Genomic DNA, 18,943 nt, shown 5'->3' on the forward strand with positions numbered 1-18,943 from the left:
GATCAGGGGACTCTCCCATTTCAAAAGCAGAGAGATATGGGTTCTAGTGCAGGCCTCACAACTATAGGATCTTGGGCAAATTAATAGACGGCTCTTTGTCTTGTTGCCATTACCTATAAAATTAATAACTTTTTAGTTATTACTAAACATTGGGTTTCTTCCTGTCACTCAGGCTGGTCTTGATGCTGACCTCTTAGGGCTGCAGCAAGGTTAAGTGAAAACCTTACGTGAAGCATCGCAGCACATGCAAGGTCTACAATGAATAGTTCCCTTCCTCTCTCCCTATTATTTAAGAGGTCTTTAGGCTGGACACGGTGGCTCATGCCTGTAATCCCGGCACTTTGGGAGGCCGAGGCAGGTGGATCACGAGGTCAGGAGTTCAAGACCAGCCTGGCCAAGATGGTGAAACCCCGTCTCTACTGAAAACACAAAAATGAGCTGGGTGTGGTGATAATGCACCTGTAATCCCAGCTACCCGGGAGGCTGAGGCAGGAGAATCGCTTGAACCCGGGAGGCAGAGGTTGCAGTGAGCCAAGATCACGCCATTGTACTCCAACCTGGGCAAGAAGAGTGAAACTCCATCTTAAAAAAAAAAAAAAAAAAGGAGGTCTTTAACAAAAACTTTACAAAAAATGCAATGTTTTTCTATCTCTAGTGAGTGGAGAATTGAATCAGGTACCAGCTGGTTTGCTTCCTGACTAGAAAACCAATCTACAGCCCAGTATTTGAGTAAGGCTACTCTTGGGTTTTGGGTATACTTGAAATGAAATGAGAAACCTCCCTAAGTTGAATTGCTGCTGTTTCTATGTTTTCAGCGCCGAGTGATCTTGGGCCAGGACGGCATCCACAGGAGGCTGAAAGAGGCAACGTGACATCTTGTCGGCATTCTGATTCCATAGGGATCCATGAAGAAATGCCATATTTGCCTATGGAAAATGGGTGGGAAGTGGGTATTGTGAAGTGAGGAGAGCACAGGCCTGGGAGTCGGCCCATTTTGGGTCTATTCCTGCTCTGTTATGCACTTGTAGAGTGAACTTGGGCAGGCCGCTGAGTCCATCTGGATCTCAGTTTTTCCATTGGTAAATCCAAGAAGTTTAAATGTTCTCTGTGAGGACCTTTTTAATTCTTGTATTCTATTTGGTGGGAAGACAAGGGTGTTCAGAGTAAGATAATTAATTCTGGTTAAGATTTATTAATTCATTCTTTCCTCAACATTTATTAAGCACCTATCATCTGCCAGGCATTATAACAGACCAGAGGGTATAGAATTAAAAGTTCCTGCTCTCCAAAGAAGCCAGACACAAGAGTATGTACTGTATGATTCCAGTCGTAAGAAACTGTTGAAAGACAAATCTTGGCTGGGCATAGTGGCTCATGCCTGTAATCCTAGTACTTTGGGAGGCTGAGACTGGAGAATAGCTTGAGTCCAGGAGTTTGAAACCAGTCTGGGTGACATGGCAAAATACTATCTGTACAAAAAATACTAAAATTAGCTGGGTGTGGTGGCATGTGCCTGTAGTACCAGCCACTTGGGAGGCTGAGGCGGGAAGATCGCTGGAGCCCAGGAGGTCGAGGCTGCAGTGAGTTGTGATTGCACCACTGCACTCTAGCCTGGACGACAGAGCGAGACCCTGTCTCAGAACAAAACAAAACACACACACATACACACAAAACAAAGGAAAGAAAGAAAAAATGATTTTTTGTTTGTTTTTATACAGCATCTCACTCTGTTGCCCAGGCTGGATGGAGTACAGTGGTGTGATCTTGGCTCACTGCAAACTCTGCTTCCCAGGTTCAAGGGATCCTCCTGCCTCAGCTTCCCGAGTAGCTGGGACTACAGGCATGCACCGCTATGCACAGCTGATTTTTGTATTTTTAGTAGAGATGGGGTTTCGCCATGTCACCCAGGCTGATCTTGAACTCCTGGCCTCACGTGATCTACCCACCTCGGCCTCCCAAAATGCTGGGATTACAGGCGTGAGCCATTGCGGCCACCTCATGCTCCATTCATTTTTAATTTTTTTTTGTAGAGATGAGGTCTCCCTATATTGAGTAGGCTGGTTTCGAACTCCTGGGCTTAAGCAATCCTCCTGCTTTGGCCTCCCAAAGTTGTGTTATTATAGGTCAGCACCACCATGACCGGCCCGAAAAGACAAACCTTTAATGAGGGAAAACAGAACAGTGAGGCCGGGCACGGTGGCTCACGCCTGTAATCCAAGCACTTTGGGAGGCCAAGGCTGGTGGATCACCTGAGATCAGGAGTTTGAGAGGAGCTTGGCCAACGTGGTGAAATCCTGTCTCTACTAAAAAACACAAAAATTAGCTGGGCATGGTGGCGCATGCTTGGAATCCCAGCTACTCAGTAAGCTGAGGCAGGACAATTGTTGAACCCAGGAGGTGGAAGTTGCAGTGAGTCGAGATCATGCCATTGCGCTCCCGCCTGGGCGACAAGAGCGAAACTCTGTCTCAAACAAACAAAGGCCGGGCGCCGTGGCTCACGCCTGTAATCCCAGCACTTTGGGAGGCCGAGGTGGGCGGATCAGCTGGGTTGGGAGTTCAAGACCATTCTGGCCAATATGGTGAAACCCTGTCTCTACTAAAAATACAAAAATTAGCTGGGCATGGTGGCGCACACCTGTAGTCCCAGCTACTTGGGAGACTGAGGCAGGAGAATTGCTTGAACCTGGGAGGCGGAGGTTGCAGTGAGCTGAGATCATGCCACTGCACTCCAGCCTGGGCTACAAGAGTGAAATTCCATCTCAAAAAATAAATTGAAATAAAAATAAAATATTGGCATTGCCTCTCCTAGCCTCAAGGAGTTCACACTGTGGCAGCCAAGTTAACAGTTACAGAGCGAAATGTCACAATGATGATAGGCTCAGGGTATTCTGGGAGTCCAGAGGTGGGACATCTACCCAAACTGGCTCCCAAAACTTTCTCTTGAACTGCTGTTTAGAGGACCCTAGGACACAGAGAAGGGGAAGGAAGTATATTTCAGACTCTAAGAGTCACTGGCATGTATAGTTCTTTTGTGTGAATTAGAAAAAAGGCATCCCTGCTTTGGGATAAACTCACAGCTTGTCCAGCATGACACGGACTCAATTTCAGCCTCCACTCCTCCTTTGAGTGGATGTGCTTGTGTAGGGCACAGCCTGTGCTGTGTACTTGGTGGCATGTCACACAGAGAGGACACGTGCAAGGAAAAGGGGACTGTCATTTATCCCCCTGAGGAAGGAGGCCCTGCAGCTGCCACAAGTGTCGTGTTCATCCTTTTCTAGATTCTGCTCTGTGCTCTCAATGTGAATTCACTGCATTTAAGGGAGATGCAAAGTTTACCGTCCCCTCCTACAAGTCACAAGACATTAAGTGCTTCTTTTAATCTGCAAAATGTCCAGACAGTTGATTAATTCAATTATCCTTCTCTGCCTAGAGCTATTGCTGCTTTACATATTCAATGTGCAGCTGGAGAGGGTACTTGAAAGCACTCTGTGGCATCCTAGGATAGTTTTTTCCAGCAGCTTTTAGATCTCTGTTAGCAGACCGTGGATTTCAGTGGGTGGGGATCTGGCCACAGTACTGACGATGATCAATTTAGGTAGGAGATCTTGGCGTGGGACATTATCTTGGGCTCCTGCAAGTTTCAAAAAGCTCAGGAACCAGCTTTTGTGAATCAGGAAATGGAGGTCCAAGCTCCTCTCTGTCACTAGCTTGCTGTGTGACTTTGGGAAAATTGGTTCATGTTTCTGAGCCTCAATTTCCTTATCCATAGAAGAATGATAACAAACTTCTCTCAGAGCTGTTGTGAGGTAGAATCAAGGGAGGAAGAATGTGACACGGGCTTTTTAAATAGTTCCATCAAGTAGGGATTTTATTTGATCTCTGTGGACCTTCAAACATGAGGAGCTAGTGCACATAATAGTATAGACAGATTTTTATCCTGCTTTTGCAGGGCATAGGTCTTACTTGTAAAATAGCCTTCCCCAACTCTTCAATCAGAATGACTCAATCCTTTCTGTGATCCTAGAATCTTACTGTTATTTTTCTTTCTTTCTTTCTTTCTTTTTTTTTGTTTTGAGATGGAGTCTTGCTCTGTCGCCAGGCTGGAGTGCAGTGGCATGATCTCAGCTCACTGCATCCTCCACCTCCCAGGTTCAAGTGATTCCCCTACCTCAGCCTCCCAAGTAGCTGGGACTACGGGTGCACGTCACTACACCCAGCTAATTTTTTTTGTATTTTAGTAGAGACGGGGTTTCACCATGTTGGCTACGATGGTCTCCATCTCCTGACCTTGTGATCCACCTGCCTCGGCCTCCCAAAGTGCTGGGATTACAGGCGTGAGCCACCGTGCCCAGCCTTATTATCTTTCTTATATCAACAAAGTATTTAAAATGTTTTGCTTTGTTTCATAATTATTTATGTGCATTTTCACCAGCTTCTTGAGGACAGGTATTCAGTGAAAGGCACTATGGCTTAGTGGTTAAGAGCAAGGGCTTTTGGATGAATTCTGGGTTCAAATCTCATCTCCACAACTGAGCTACTTGGATGGTGTCAGGGAGCAAAACTTTCTCTTTATCCTGTCTGGTTCAGTACCTGAGGGTTCTGTGAATTAAATGGACAAAAGACAGATTAACAGGAGAAAAGGCATATAATTTTTATTAATAGTTATGTGCACAAGAGTTCATAGAAAAGAAGTGAAACTCAAATAAGTGGTGAGGCTCAAGGGCTTTTATCCCATTATGACAAAGGAAGGGAGTGTTGAGCTTCAAGGCTGATAAATCATGGGAAAGTGATTAGGGAATATATGGGGGAAACTAATGGTAGACAGGGAGGAGGCACATCTTCACAAAGGGAAATTTATGTCCTGCTTCAGGGTAGAAAAGGAGAAGGCAGAAAATTCTTTCTGCATCTCTTGATTCTCAATTGTCTTCAGCTCAAAATAATCCTTATGCAAAAGTAGCATATGTTGGGATGGCATATTTTGATCCCCTTCAATGGCCAGGCAACTCTTTCTTCTCTCTGTACTTCAGTTTTGTCAACCATAAAGTTAGATAGAGCATCATCAGTTCTTGTTTCATAAGGTTATTGTGAGGATTGAATGCAAAGTATATAACACAGTACCTGGCACACAGAAAGAGCTTAATATATGGTAGCTAATTTTAGTTATTCATGGAACATCACAGCTGAAGGGGCCTCAATGTTGTAGTGTAACTCACTCAGTACACCGATAAGAAAATAGGCCCAGAAAGTTGAACTGGGAGGTTGGTATTAATCTTATGTTGATGTGTGTTGCCATCCCTAGTCCAATAATCCGTATTCTATTCCTTTGATATTTGGTATTTCTCATTCCTCTTTCCATTTTGAGAAAAAGTCAGGACTTGGAGTTAATCTGACAAACTGGCACTGAGCACCTACTATGTGCACAGCCTTGGGCTACATGTTGGGCCCAGAAGGCATCACTGGCTTGATCACCCTGCACTCTTCAGAGAAGGCGGTGGGTACTAATTGAGAACTGGTCCCTAATAAGGACTGCTGGTGTTGAGGATTGGATGGCAAGAGGTCTTGGGAGCAGCAGGGCAGATGCGTGTGCCAGAAATACTGCCAACTGTGGGACTGGACAGGCATGGGTTTGAATCTCAGCAGAGTCATAGTTTAGAAGGGCAACTTGGGCCGGTTGCAGTGGCTCATGCCTGTAAACCCAGCACTTTGTGAGGCCAAGGCGGGCAGATCACGAGGTCAGGAGATTGAGACCATCCTGGCCAACATGGTGAAACCCTGTCTCTACTAAAAATACAAAAATTAGCTGGGTGTGGTTGTGTGCGCCTGTAGTCCCAGTTACTTGGGAGGCTGAGGCAGGAGAATTGCTTGAATCCGGGAGGCGGAGGTTGCAGTGAGTTGAGATCGCGCCACCACACTGCAGCCTGGGGACAGAGCAAGACTCTGTCTCAAAAAAAAAAAAAAAAAAAAAAAAAAGGAAGGGCAGCTTAGCTAAATCTAGGACAGCTTGTGCAACAAATAATGATACTAATGGATTATAACACATAAAATAAACCAATATCCATGACTTCATAATGATGTAAATCAATAATTGAATAAATGAATAAATGGGGGAGAAGAGAAAGCTCTTCCTTACAGTAGAATTCCAATAAATATAGAAAGGATAATGAAAATAGAAAATCACCAATTGTGGCAAATACTACTGTGAAAATGGTTTTGGGTAAGAATTATCAATAGATGCTAAAATTAGTGGGTGAAAGTATACAAACTGAACACACAGCTTCAAATATCTTCCCACGACATTAGTATTAATTACAAAAGGAAAAACAGTAATTTTATTGTAGATACCACCTTAGCCAAGAAATCAGAGTTAACATCACCCATTAATGAGACATATTAACATTCTGCGCCTCCTGATATACAACCAAGGAAGGGTGCGTCACTTTTGTGGTATTCTTGTCAAAAGTGCATGACTTGGGCTCAGCATAGTGGCTCACGCCAGTAATCCCAGGGCTTTGGGAGGCTGAGGCTGGAGGAGCACTTGAGCCCAGGAGTTAGAGGCGGCAGTGAGCCATGATGGTGCCACTGCACTTCAGCCTGGGTGACAGAGTGAGACTCTGTCTCTGAAAAAAAAAAAGTGCATAACTTGAATTTGATCCTGAGAAAACACGACACAAACCCACATTGAAGAACATTCTACCAAATAACTGGCAACAACATTTAGAAAGTGCCAATCAATGCTGGCCGGGCGCAGTGGCTCACACCTGTAATCCCATTACTTTGGGGGGCCGAGATGGGCAGATTATCTGGGTCAGGAGTTCAAGACCAGCCTGGCCAACATTGTAAAATTCTATCTCTACAAAAATACAAAAATTAGCTGGGCGTGGTGGTGCGTGCCTTGTAATCCTAGCTACATGGGAAGATGAGGTGGGAGTATCACTTGAACCTGGGAGGCAGAGGTTGCAGTGAGAGCTGAGATCGCACCACTGTACCCCAGCCTGGGTGACAGAGTGAGACTGCGTCTCCAAAAAAAAAGAGTGTCAATGCCATGAAAAACAGAACTGTCAGAGACTGGAGGACAGTAAGGAGAAGTGACAAGTAAATGCAATGTGGAATATTGGATTGGATCCTGGACCAGCAAAAGGGAATTAATGGGAAAAGATTAAATTTAAATAAGGTCTGTAATAAGTAGTATTGTATCAATGTAATCTCTTATTTTTGACAATTGTGCTATGGTTGTGGAAGATGTTAATATTTTAGAAATTCTTTGTACTATTTTCGCAACTTTTTTCTAAGTTTGAAATGGTTTCTAAATAAAAGCTAAGAAAGAAGGAAACAAAAGAAGTGTAGCCTTTGGGAAATCTCTTCCCCTCTCTGGGCCTTTAGTTTCTTCTTAGGTAGAGTAGTGCGATCACCCCAGTTCACTTCCCAGCACCATGAGGATCAAATGGAAGAGTGCAAAGTAGCAGCATTGCATATATATTGATCCTATAAAAAGTTATTCTTGCTGTTAGTAATGGCAGTTCAAGTGTCTTGATCTGTGAAAGCTTCAGGAGGGTTCTACCCAAATGAAAAACATCTGACTGCAAGCTACTGCCTCCCAGCCATTTATATGACCTTGTCTGAGGAAATAATAATGCCAGCTTTGTGGTTGGACAGCTGTTGTCAAGGAGATAGCCCCAGATAGCCCAAACAGCTGGTGGTAGTGACGTCACCTCTAGGCTTGGCAGAAAGATCATGGTGAGACAGACACAGGACAAAGGCATCTGTCTCTGACCATGAAACCACTACAGTAGCAGGAAAACCAACTTCCAAAGAGCCTTTCCTTTGTGCAATTGATTCTATTTTCAGTTTCCAGGTTCACTAAAGGGTTTAGCATGCAATCCAGGGACATGGTCATGCTGAACAAGGCAATGGACTAATCATAATGAGAGCTCCTAGGCTGGGCGCGATGGTTCATGTATATAACCCCAGTACTTTCTGAGGCTGAAGTGGGAGAATCAGTTGAGCCCAGGAGTTCGAGACCAGCCTGGGCAACATACCAAGACCCCGTCTCTACTAAAAATAAACAAATTAGTCAGGCGTGGTGGCACCTGCCTGTGGTCCCAGCTACTTGGGTGGCTGAGGTAGGAGGATCACCTAAGCCTAGGAGGTGGAGGCTGCAGTGAGCTATGATCACTCTTACTGCACACCAGCCTGGTTGACAAAGCAAGACCCTGTGTCAAAAAAAAAAAAAAAAAAAAAATTAAATAAATTGAAAAAACAACCCAACTCCTCACAAGTTCTTTCTTCTTCAATAATGTCCAAGGTATTCAATTAGATGAGGCAACCATGTGAACTCAGCACTGTCCTCCCCATTTTACACATGAGAAAATCGATGTGTAGCAAGCGGGAAGGAACCCCAGGTCACAGGATAAACGGGAAGAGTTTCCAGAGTCAGAATCCAGATGTCCAGACTTCCGGTTCTGTAAACTGCCAACACTAAGATTCACCTCTTAGCCACTTTGGAGCAGTTTCCCAAGGAGTAGGGTCTGGTGAACATGTCCCCTAAATACTGTCGTCTGGGTGTAGACCTCACCTCTTAATACTAAATTCTAAAGCAAAATAAAAACCCAAATGGGGATGACAGGCTGCCTGAAACATTCAAGGTACTGGAATTCAAAGGGACCTGGCCTCAATTCCCATCTCTGGCACTTACTAGCTGTAGAACCTTCAGTAAGCAGTTTTTACCTTTCGCAGCCTCAGTCTTCTCAATTTTAAGTCAAATAGTAGCACCTCCTGCAGAAGGTTGTTGGGAGGGTTAAATGAGGTGTTGCATGTGATATACCTGGAACAAGTGACACATAAGACATGTTCAAAATGTGTAAGTTCTCTTCCTTGTTTATATTCTCAAGAGTTTTCATTGGCTGGAGATGCAAAGTAGTTCCTTCATGTGGGAAGTGTTAGCCTTCCTCCCCATGAGAGAGTTGGTTGTATGTTAGTAGCTTTGAAATATACACAGAAGCTGGGCACAGTGGCTCACGCCTGTAATCCCAGCACTTTGGGAGGCTGAGGTGGGTGGATCACCTGAGGTCAGGAGTTCAAGGCCAGCCTGGCCAACGTGGTAAAACCCCGTCTCTACTAAAAATACGAAAATTCGCTGGGTGTGGTGGCAGGTGCCTGTAATCCCAGCGACTTGGGAGGCTGAGGCGGGAGAATCACTTGAACCCAGGAGGTGGCGGTTGCATTGAGCCGAGATCATATCACTGTACTCCAGCCTGGGCAACAGAGCAAGACTCCATCTCAAAAAAAAAAAAAAAGAAAGAAAAGTAAAGAAACACAGAAATCACCTCCAGAGCTGCAACATCCTGAGAGACCCTGAGAGGTTCAGCCCTCTCATTTAACAGATGTAGAAGCTGAGGTCCATAGAGAAGTGATCTGCCAGGCCAGGCGGGGTGGCTCATGCCTGTAATCCCAGCACTTTGGGAGGCTGAGGTGGGTGGATCACCTGAGGTCAGGAGTTCGAGACCAACCTGACCAAGATGGACAAACCCCGCCTCTACTAAAAATACAAAACTAGCCGGGCGTGGTGGCGCATGCCTATAATCCCAGTTACTTGCGAGGCTGAGGCAGGAGAATCGCTTGAACCTGGGAGGCAGAGGTTGCGGTGAGCTGAGATCACACCATTGCACCCCAGTCTGGGCAACAAGAGGAAAGCTCCATCTCAAAAAAAAAAAAAAAAAAAAAAAAAAAGGAAAAGAAAGAAGTGATCTGCCAAAGATCACATTGTTGGTGGCAGAGCCAGGGGGAATCCTGACACCCCAACTTTCCTGTTTTTGGACACACCTGTTCATGGGTTGAATTTACTGGCAAGGAGTATTGGTTTCTGGGCTTCAAGGACTGCCCCTTTCCTGGAGCAGTGCACCCGGTGTGCTAAGCTCTCCCTCTTTTTCATGCTTTTATATTGCTAATGCTGGGGGTGGTTGAAGATCTAGGGAAAGAAGAGGGACAGGCAAAAATCGTGGGCTTTGGAAGCCTCACTAAAGCTGAGAGAAAGAGAGACAGAGAGAGAGAGAGAGAGAGAGAGAGAGAAACAGAGAGAGAGAGAGAGAGAATGAATATGAATCTGGGATACACAGAATTACTATTGACTGAGCTCCTAAAAGTATCTCCGATTATTCTTACAAAAACCTTGCAGGATAGGTATTGTCCTCATTTCCAGATTGATTGATTGAATCATTCATTCACTTAACATACATTTTCAAATAGCTGCTGAGTGGCAGACATGTGCTAGCTGTTGAGGATATAGCAGTGAACAATTCAGAATGTAGTCCCTGCCCCATGTAGCTTCCAGTCTAGTGCAAGGAAAGACATTTAAAAAGATTTTACACACACACACACACACACACACACACACACTGCAAAATATGGTAAGTGCCACAAAGGAATAATTTGCATTGCTAGGAATACAAGAAGTGGCTTGATTTAGATTAAATGATTAGGGAAGGCTTCTTTTGAAAAGTATCAATAATTGGTTAATTACTTAATTGAAGAATGAGGGCCTGGTGCAGTGGCTCAGGCCTATAACCCCAGCACTTTGGGAGGCCAAGTGGGAGTATTGCTTGAGGCCAGGAGTTCAAGACAGTCTAGGCAACATAGTGAGAACCTGTCTCTATCAAAAAAAAAAAAAAAAAAAAAAAAAAAAGAATGAGGAAACTGAGGGTGAAACGGGAATTGTTCAAGATTACTGGGAAAGTCACTATCTATCCGCTCATCAACTGTTTCAAGTTATTTTCATCCGGTGCTCTCACAAGGGCCTGCAGAGGAAGGAGCAACACTGAGTTGAGGAGGGGAAGGTTGATTTCATTGCTTAAGCTCTGCCAAGATTATCTAAGTGTTTGGTGATTGCTATGTGCTTTAAGAAAGGCGGCCAAGGGGCCGGGTGCTGTGGCTCATGCCTGTAATTCCAGCACTTTGGGAGGCTGAAGCGTGCAGACCACGAGGTCAAGAGATCGAGACCATCCTGGCCAACATGGTGAAACCCCGTCTCTACTAAAGATACAAAAATTACCTGGGCTTGGTGGCGCTGCGCCTGTAATCCCAGCTACTTGGGAGGCTGAGGCAGGAGAATCGCTTAAACCCGGGAGGTGGAGGTGGAGGTGGAGGTGGAGGTTGCAGTGAGCTGAGATTGCGCCACCGCACTCCAGCCTGGCAACAGAGTGAGGCGCCATCTCAAAAGGAAAAAAAAAAAAAAAAAAGACAAAATGAAAGGCAGCCAGGGTTATGCAGAGGGCCCTCATCTAGTTGGCAGGAGCTGCGGACCCCGCTCCAGTTGAAAGACATTGTCAATACTTAATCACTTTGGGAGAGTCCTTTCCTCTCGCTGGGCCTCAGTTTTCTGACCACAAGTGCCTTTTGAGTCCTAATGGTAATAAAAGATCAATAGGTGAGTGACTGGAGTGGGAGTGCTGTTGACCACTGGCTCATGGGAGTAAGTTATTTGCTTCAAACTAAGTCTGCAAATTACTGTTTGCCTTGAGATTCCGCATGTAGGATTTTTCTAAAGCAAGGCAGCACTCAGTTATCTGAGTTTCAACTCAAGGTCAAATCACAGTTTTGGGGTCATTATTCCAGAAAAGCAAACACGGGGTTAGGAAATTTGAGGATGCCTAAGGCGCTGTATTCATTTCCATCTCCCGCGTAAATTAACGGACTAGGGCCGGCTTTGGCCCTCAACAAAGATGGCACCCGCCCTAGCCTCGTCTTTTTTTTTTTTTTTTTTTTTTTTGAGACGGAGTCTCGCTCTGTCACCCAGGCGGGAGTGCTGTGGCCGGATCTCAGCTCACTGCAAGCTCCGCCTCCCGAGTTCACGCCATTCTCCTGCCTCAGCCTCCCGGGTAGCTGGGACTACAGGCGCCGCCACCTCGCCCGGCTAGTTTTTTTTTTTTTGTAGTTTTTAGTAGAGACGGGGTTTCACCGTGTTAGCCAGGATGGTCTACGATCTCCTGACCTCGTGATCCGCCCCTCTCGGCCTCCCAAAGTGCTGGGATTACAGGCTTGAGCCACCGCGCCCGGCCAACCTCGTCTTAAGTGCCCTCACAAAAAATGATAGCCGGCCTTTTTTTTCTCTTAGTTTTGCTGGCATAAGCACGGACGCTATGCCCTTAGTTAAGATGGCACCTACCCCCGCTTCCCTGCCCGTCCTCTGGCGCCAGCCGGTCGGCTTCACTGCGTGCGCCTCGGTGACCCCGCCTCGTTTCCGTAGGAAGAAGCGCCGGGAAAGATGGCGGCGTCTGTGGTTTGAATTCCAGCGGCGCCGCAGGAGTCTGAACAAGCGCTGGGGTGGAGGGGGCGGGGACACTGGGAGCTCGGCGGGTCGCTACTGCGGGGGTTACTAGTGGCGCCGCCGCCACAGACACCAACACCGCCACCACCTCTGTATCCATGATGGACTCGGTGTTGGAAGAGGACGTCACCCTCCCTGGGACGCTCAGCGGCTGCAGGTGCGGCCGGGGCATTGGTGGTCTTGGTAACCGGGCCGGGGTTCCAGCTGATGGGGTTTGGCTCTAACGCGGCCTTGAGGTTTGCTTTTGAGGGTGTCTGGCCAGGGGCAAGTGTGTGGGGTGGGCTCCTTAAGAGAGGGTCTCTGGGGGGCCCACCAGCTGACACTCTGGGGGGCTGGGAGCCAAGATCTGCACCACAGTTTCCTGTAGCATTGCACCACGTACTTTGTAGAGGGTTTGAAGAACAAGTAAGCGGTTTTGTGAAAGAGTAGGACGAGGGTGGGGCCACTTGGAGTATCCCGTTAGTGGGGATTAGTGGAGAACAGGGACCTTGAGGGCACCTAATGGTTCACTCTGGTTTGAGGGTTTGTTTTCATTATGGCGAGTATAGCCGGTATGCCCAGACTTTGCTTTTTGGGTCAGATAGTGGCCACCCAGGAGGCAATGGAGTGCAATGGTTAAAAGCCGTGGCTGGAGTTGGACAAAACTGGATTCAAATCCAGCCCTGTAAACTGACTAGCTGTGTGACCTTGGTAAAGTGATTTCACCGGCTTTCCCATCTGTAAAATGGGCTAGTAATATCCACCCAACAGAGTTGGAGTGAGGATTAAAAGAGGTGATGCCTGTCGAGCCATTAGCTTGGCAAGTGTAGTGCCTGCCACATAATCAGTGCTTAAAAAATGATCTTGTGTTGCCATTAGTGTTATTATTACTACTGTCATCAAAGGTGATATGAATCAGGGAATAATGGCCAAGAGTGGCCTCCCATGGACCTGCCCCAAGAGACTGGGAGTCCCCATTGCTGGTTGAGCTGGGGTCTGGTAAGAAGGCCTAATAGAGCACTACACTGCTCCAGGGCTGGCCTCTGTGGTTGTCCTGGACTCCTGGTTGGAGAGTGAGTAGAAGAAAGAAGAGGAGAGCCCTGACTGAGAACCTGCACTGTTTATCCAGCTCTACTAGAGACAAGCTGCTGCTTTTAGTCAACAGATCCTAATTGAAAGGGTGACCATGGTATTTATTGTGCTAACTGGGACACTTTTAAAGAGTGAAAAGGGCCAGGCGCGGTGGCTCACCCCTGTAATCCAAGTCCTTGGGGAGGCTGAGGTGGGCCCATTTCTTGAGCACAGGAGTGTGAGATCAACCTGGGAAACATGGTGAAATCCTATCTCTACAAAAAATACAAAAATTAGCCAGGCCTGGTGGCATGCACTTGTAGTCCCAGCCGCTCGGGAGGCTGAGGCAGGAGGATTGCTTGAGCCTGGAAGGTTGATGCTGCAGTGAGCTGTGTTCATGCCACTGCGCTGTAGCCTGGGTGACAAAGTGAGACTCTGTCTTAAAAAAAAAAAAAAGTGAAAATAATTAATATTTATGCCCGGGCAGCAGACATACATAGGGCCTATCTTGGGTAAACCTGGACAAATGGTTTTTCTGTTTATTGAGAACCTTCATGTATCAGGCACAGACTAAGATGCTTTGCAGTTCCTGTCTAATTGGGTCCTGTGATATTTCATCATGCCCTTTTCTGTCTGTTTTACTTCCACTGCCCCAGTATATTTGGAGTATGGCTTCTCTCCTGTATTGTCCTTTGCACCTCTAATAGTTTTTTATACTACAGTTTGAAAACTATTATTTATGGCCGGGCGCGGTGGCTCAAGCCTGTAATCCCCAGCACTTTGGGAGGCCGAGACGGGCGGATCACGAGGTCAGGAGATCGAGACCATCCTGGCTAACACGGTGAAACCCCATCTCTACTAAAAATACAAAAAACTAGCCGGGTGAGGTGGCGGGCGCCTGTAGTCCCAGCTACTCGGGAGGCTGAGGCAGGAGAATGGCGTGAACCCGGGAGGCGGAGCTTGCAGTGAGCTGAGATCTGGCCACTGCACTCCAGCCTGGGTGACAGAGCGAAACTCCGTCTCAAAAAAAAAAAAAAAAACCTATTATTTATTTATTTGAGTCTTGCTCTATCACCAGGCTGGAGTGCAGTGGTGCGATCTCGACTCACTGCAACCTCTGCCTCCCGGGTTCAAGCAATTCTCTTGTCTCAGCCTCCCCTGTAGCTGGGATTACAGGAGTGCACCACCATGCCTGGCTAATTTTTGTATGTTTAGTAGAGACGGGGTTTCACCATGTTGGCCAGGACGGTCTCCATCTCCTTATCTCGTGATCTGCCCACCTTGGCCTCCCAAAGTGCTGAGATTACAGGTGTGAACCACCATGCCCAGCCTGAGAACTATTTTTTAAATATAAATCTGCTCTTCACAGTCTGCTGCTTTATGCTTTTAATGCTGCTTATTGCTGTTATCGTAACTTCCATGATTATTCTCTCAGATAGCCATTCTCATTTCAGTGCTTGTTGGCCAAACACTTAGATTTTGAGGTCCCAGGCCTAGCTGGGTTTCAATCCCAGTTCTGCTACTTAACAACCCCTTGATTTGGAGCAAGTCACTCATCCTCCATGAGCCTCAGTGTTTATCATCTGTAAAAGGGGTTGGTGTAAAGCCTAGGGTTGGCATAAGGATTAAAATGAATCTTGAAAAGTTTAGCTCAGTGTCTGACCTGGAGTAACTACTCAGCAGAACAGCAGACATTCTCCTTTCCCTCATCTCCCTCCTTTACAGGGCCTAGATACTGCATACATTCCATCTTAACCATTTTAAAGCATGGTTCAGTTGTATTAAATCTATTTGTATTATTGCTGAACTGTCACCACTATCTATCTTTGTAACTCTCCATCTTGCAAATGCAAAACAGAAACTCTGTCCCTGTTAAAACAGTAACTCCCTATTCCCCTCTTCTTCCATCCTGTGACAATCACCAGTCTACTTTCTGTCTCTATGTTTTTTTTTTTCTCCTGAGATAGGGTCTTGCTCTGTTGCCCAGGCTGGAGTGCAGTGGAGTGATCTTGGCTCACTGCAACTCCCGCCTCCAGGGTTCAAGCAATTCTCGTGGCTCATCCACTTAGTGGCTGGGACTGCAGGCATGCCCCACTACACCTGGCTAATTTTTGTATTTTTAGTAGAGACAGGGTTTCACCAGGTTGACCAGGCTGGTCTTGAACTCCTGGCCTCAAGTGTTCTGCCTGCCTCGGCCTCCCAAACCTAGCCTGTCTCTATGATTGTGACTACTCTATAAGTATCGCATATAAGTAGAATAATACACTATTTGTCCTTTTGTGACTGGTTTATTTAATGTAGCATTATGTCCTCAAGGTTCATGCATGTTGTAGTATGTGTCAGAATTTCTTTCCTTTTTAAGGCTTTTCTTTTCAATTTTTTTTAGAGGTAGTCTTGCTCTGTTACCCAGACTGGTCTTAAATTCCTGGGCTCAAGTGATCCTCCTGCCTCTGCCTTGCTAAGTGCTGGGATTACAGGCACAAGCCACTGTGCCTGCCCCTCACCAATATTTTTATTGTCCTTTTGATTATACCCTTAGGGTGTGACATGGTAGGTATCTCATTGTGGTTTGTTTGTTTGTTTTTTTTTTTTTGAGACAGAGTCTCACTCTCTCACCCAGGCTGGAGTGCAGTGGTGCAATTTCAGCTCACCACATCCTCTGCCTCGTGGGTTTAAGCGATCCTCGTGCCTCGGCCTCCCAAGTAGTTGGGACTACAGGCGCATGCCAGCACGCTTGGCTAATTTGTATATTTTTAGTAGAGACGGGGCTTCACCATGTTGGCCAGGCTGGTGTCAAACTCTTGACCTCAGATGATCCGCCCACTTCGGCCTCCCAAAGTGCTGGGATTACAGGAGTGAGCCACTGCGCCTGGCCCTCATTGTGGTATTGATTACACGTTAATGGCTACTGATATGTTGAGCATCTTTCCATGTGCCTTTTAGCCATTTGTACACTTTCTTTGGAGAAATGTGTATTCAAATCCGTTGTCCATTTAAAAAATGTGAATATATTTTGACCCAGCAATTCCACTTCTTGTCATCTATGCTAGAGAAATCCTCATACTTGTGCATAACAGGACCTTATAAGGACATTCATATGACAATATGTGTAAAAGAAAAACTTGGAAACAAATTGAGTTATTATCGGTAGGGGATTGGGTAAATACACATCCTTTCAAAAGTATCTTTCAGACTGTGGCCCATTGGTAGCTCATGAAATTCAATTTAGTAGGTTGCAGCCAGGATTTAGAAAAGTAGAACAGAATAGAAAACATTTCAAGGATGAAGAGTAATAATATTTCTTCTGCGGCTCATGGTCAGTAAAGTTTGAAGAACAGTGCTGTAGAAAGCTTTGTAGGAGTTAAAAACTTTGAGGCATATCTATTTGTACTGTCATGAAAACATCTTGAGGGCATATTAAGTAGAAGAAAGATGTTGTAGCAAGATATATACTGTTTGATTGCATGTGTTTTATTTTTAAGCAGCAAAATTAAAACTATCTATGTAAAACACATAAAAGATCTGGAAGTTACAGGTCTTTTTGATAACAGTGATTACCTCTTAGGTGGGTACTAGATGGGAGTGAGGAGGAGCCAAGGAGAACTTGAGGCTTATCTGTATTTTTTTTTAAATTTATGTATTTTTCTCTAATTAAGAATAAAATAGAATGAAAAAGGGGTTGTTAAAAGACAAAAGTGAGCTCATTGGTGTAATCGTCTGAATGTTATGTCTGGTCTCATTCACGGCTCTAATGAAACAATTTGTCAAGGAGACAGTCCTGTTGGGTCTTGTGGTTTGAATGGACATTTGTTGCTGGCATATATAGGCATAGAAAGAGGTCACTCCTTTTTGGTAGCAATAGAGCAAGATAGGAGGATGAGGTGGTGGAGCTCAGGTGAAGGTCCATTCAATCACTCAAAAATTGTCCACAGACAGTTGCTACAGCAGGGCACGATGGCTCACCCCTGTAATCCTAGCACTTTGGGAGGCTGAGGCAGTCAGGTCACCTGAGCTCAGGAGTTTGAGACCAGCCTGGCCAATGTGGTGAAACTCCATCTCTACTAAAAATACAAAAAATTAGCTGGGCATGGTGGTGCATGCCTGTAATCCTAGCTACTTGGGAGGCTGAGGCATGAGAATCGCTTGAATACGGAAGGCGGAGGTTGCAGTGAGCTGAGATCACACCACTGCACTCCAGCCTGGGCGATACAGTGCGAGTCTCCAAAAAACCAAACCGAAACAAAACAGAAGAGTCATTATGATGGCTGTGCCCTGTGCTGAGTGATGGAAACCTTATGCCTTAGTCCATTTGGTCCTTACCACCACCACCACCACCCCCCATCCCCAACCTCAGGGAAGGCGTCAGGGGTACCAGGGTGGTGTAGGTTCAGGGCAGGGGGTTAAAGTCAGGCTGGCTTGGAGTTTCCAACCTATTAACTTTTGGGTCTTTGTTTTTCCTCATTAGAAAGTTAAAAAAAAAAGGTAACATTAAAAATCACCACCTACTGCAGAAGGACTATGGTGAGGATTAAACCTGATTTTAATTTCAAACATTCAGTTTAGAAAATGGACTTCAGTCCTGTGGTGAGGATGAAAGGGAAGGCTGCCTGTCCTGTGCTGAGTGCGGTGCTTGTGCAGAATGGGTGCTCCATGTAAGGCAGGTTTCTTAGATTGTGCTTTATTTTGCACGTGAGGAAACTGGTACTCCACCATGTGTCACATTTATGTAGGAGTTTTGGGCAGTCTTCACACAGGCTAGCAAGGGGAAAAGGCACTGGGATCCTGGACTTTGGGCTCAGCTTTGCCAGTAACTTTTGTGATTTTGAGCAAATAAGTTCCTAACCCATTTCTGGGTTTCAGTCTTCTCATCTGTGGAGTAAGATCATAGCTGAGCCCTTTTGTTTTGCTTACATTGTTTTTATTTCTGGTGAGTCTCCCTGAGGCCCCAACCTTAATTATAAGGCTACAAGTGAATGATCAGAATGGAAAGTGGGAGCTGCTTGGGGCTGGAGGTGTGGTTGGAACTGACTGGAGGATGCACATGACAGAGGTTCATAGCATTTTAAAAGTGGGTAGGTAAAGCCCAAGTGGAAAGTTGGCAGGATCCAAGCAAGAATTTCTGCATTACATAGTGGTTTTGTCTAAGAGTTGGGATGTCAAATGTCGTTTTTCAAACTTTGCCTGTAGGAAGTTTGTCTAAGACCAGAATCTTTGGCTTTGTTTGCTAGGTACTTTTCAGCTGTGATTGATCTTGGCTTGAGTTATTCATGGGCAGTTTCAGCCAGTGGGAGTTAATGTAATGGCTCTGGTGGAGAGAACCCCAGATTGAGAGTGTAGGACCAGACCTTAGGCCGAGCTTGGCCAATAACCTGGTGTGTGTGACCTTGGGCTTCTGGACCACTGTCTGCAAAAGGTGATGGTTGAACTTTATTTTAGTTTTTAAAATTCAGTTTAGAAAATTGACTTTGTCCTTTTAGTGATGTTTATTGGAGGAAATTGAGAATTATACAACATTAAAAAGGAAGAAAACCTCTCATTTCCCTACTGATGATGACTTTTAATATTTCAGTGTAT

General features: G+C 45.6%; 1 protein-coding gene across 1 annotated transcript in view; it reads left to right on the plus strand.

Moving 5' to 3' along the window:
• Positions 1–12,163: 12,163 nt before the first annotated feature.
• Positions 12,164–18,943, plus strand: part of CDK5RAP2 (CDK5 regulatory subunit associated protein 2) — a 200,627-nt gene continuing 193,847 nt past the window's right edge. Inside the window, 1 exon segment of the mRNA XM_017884203.1 lies at positions 12,164–12,476. Coding sequence (XP_017739692.1) covers positions 12,418–12,476 — 59 coding nt within the window. The 5' untranslated portion in view covers positions 12,164–12,417.

The sequence above is a fragment of the Rhinopithecus bieti genome, unplaced genomic scaffold, assembly GCF_001698545.2.
Source record: "Rhinopithecus bieti isolate Rb0 unplaced genomic scaffold, ASM169854v2 scaffold_13710, whole genome shotgun sequence".
NCBI classification, from domain to species: domain Eukaryota; kingdom Metazoa; phylum Chordata; class Mammalia; order Primates; family Cercopithecidae; genus Rhinopithecus; species Rhinopithecus bieti.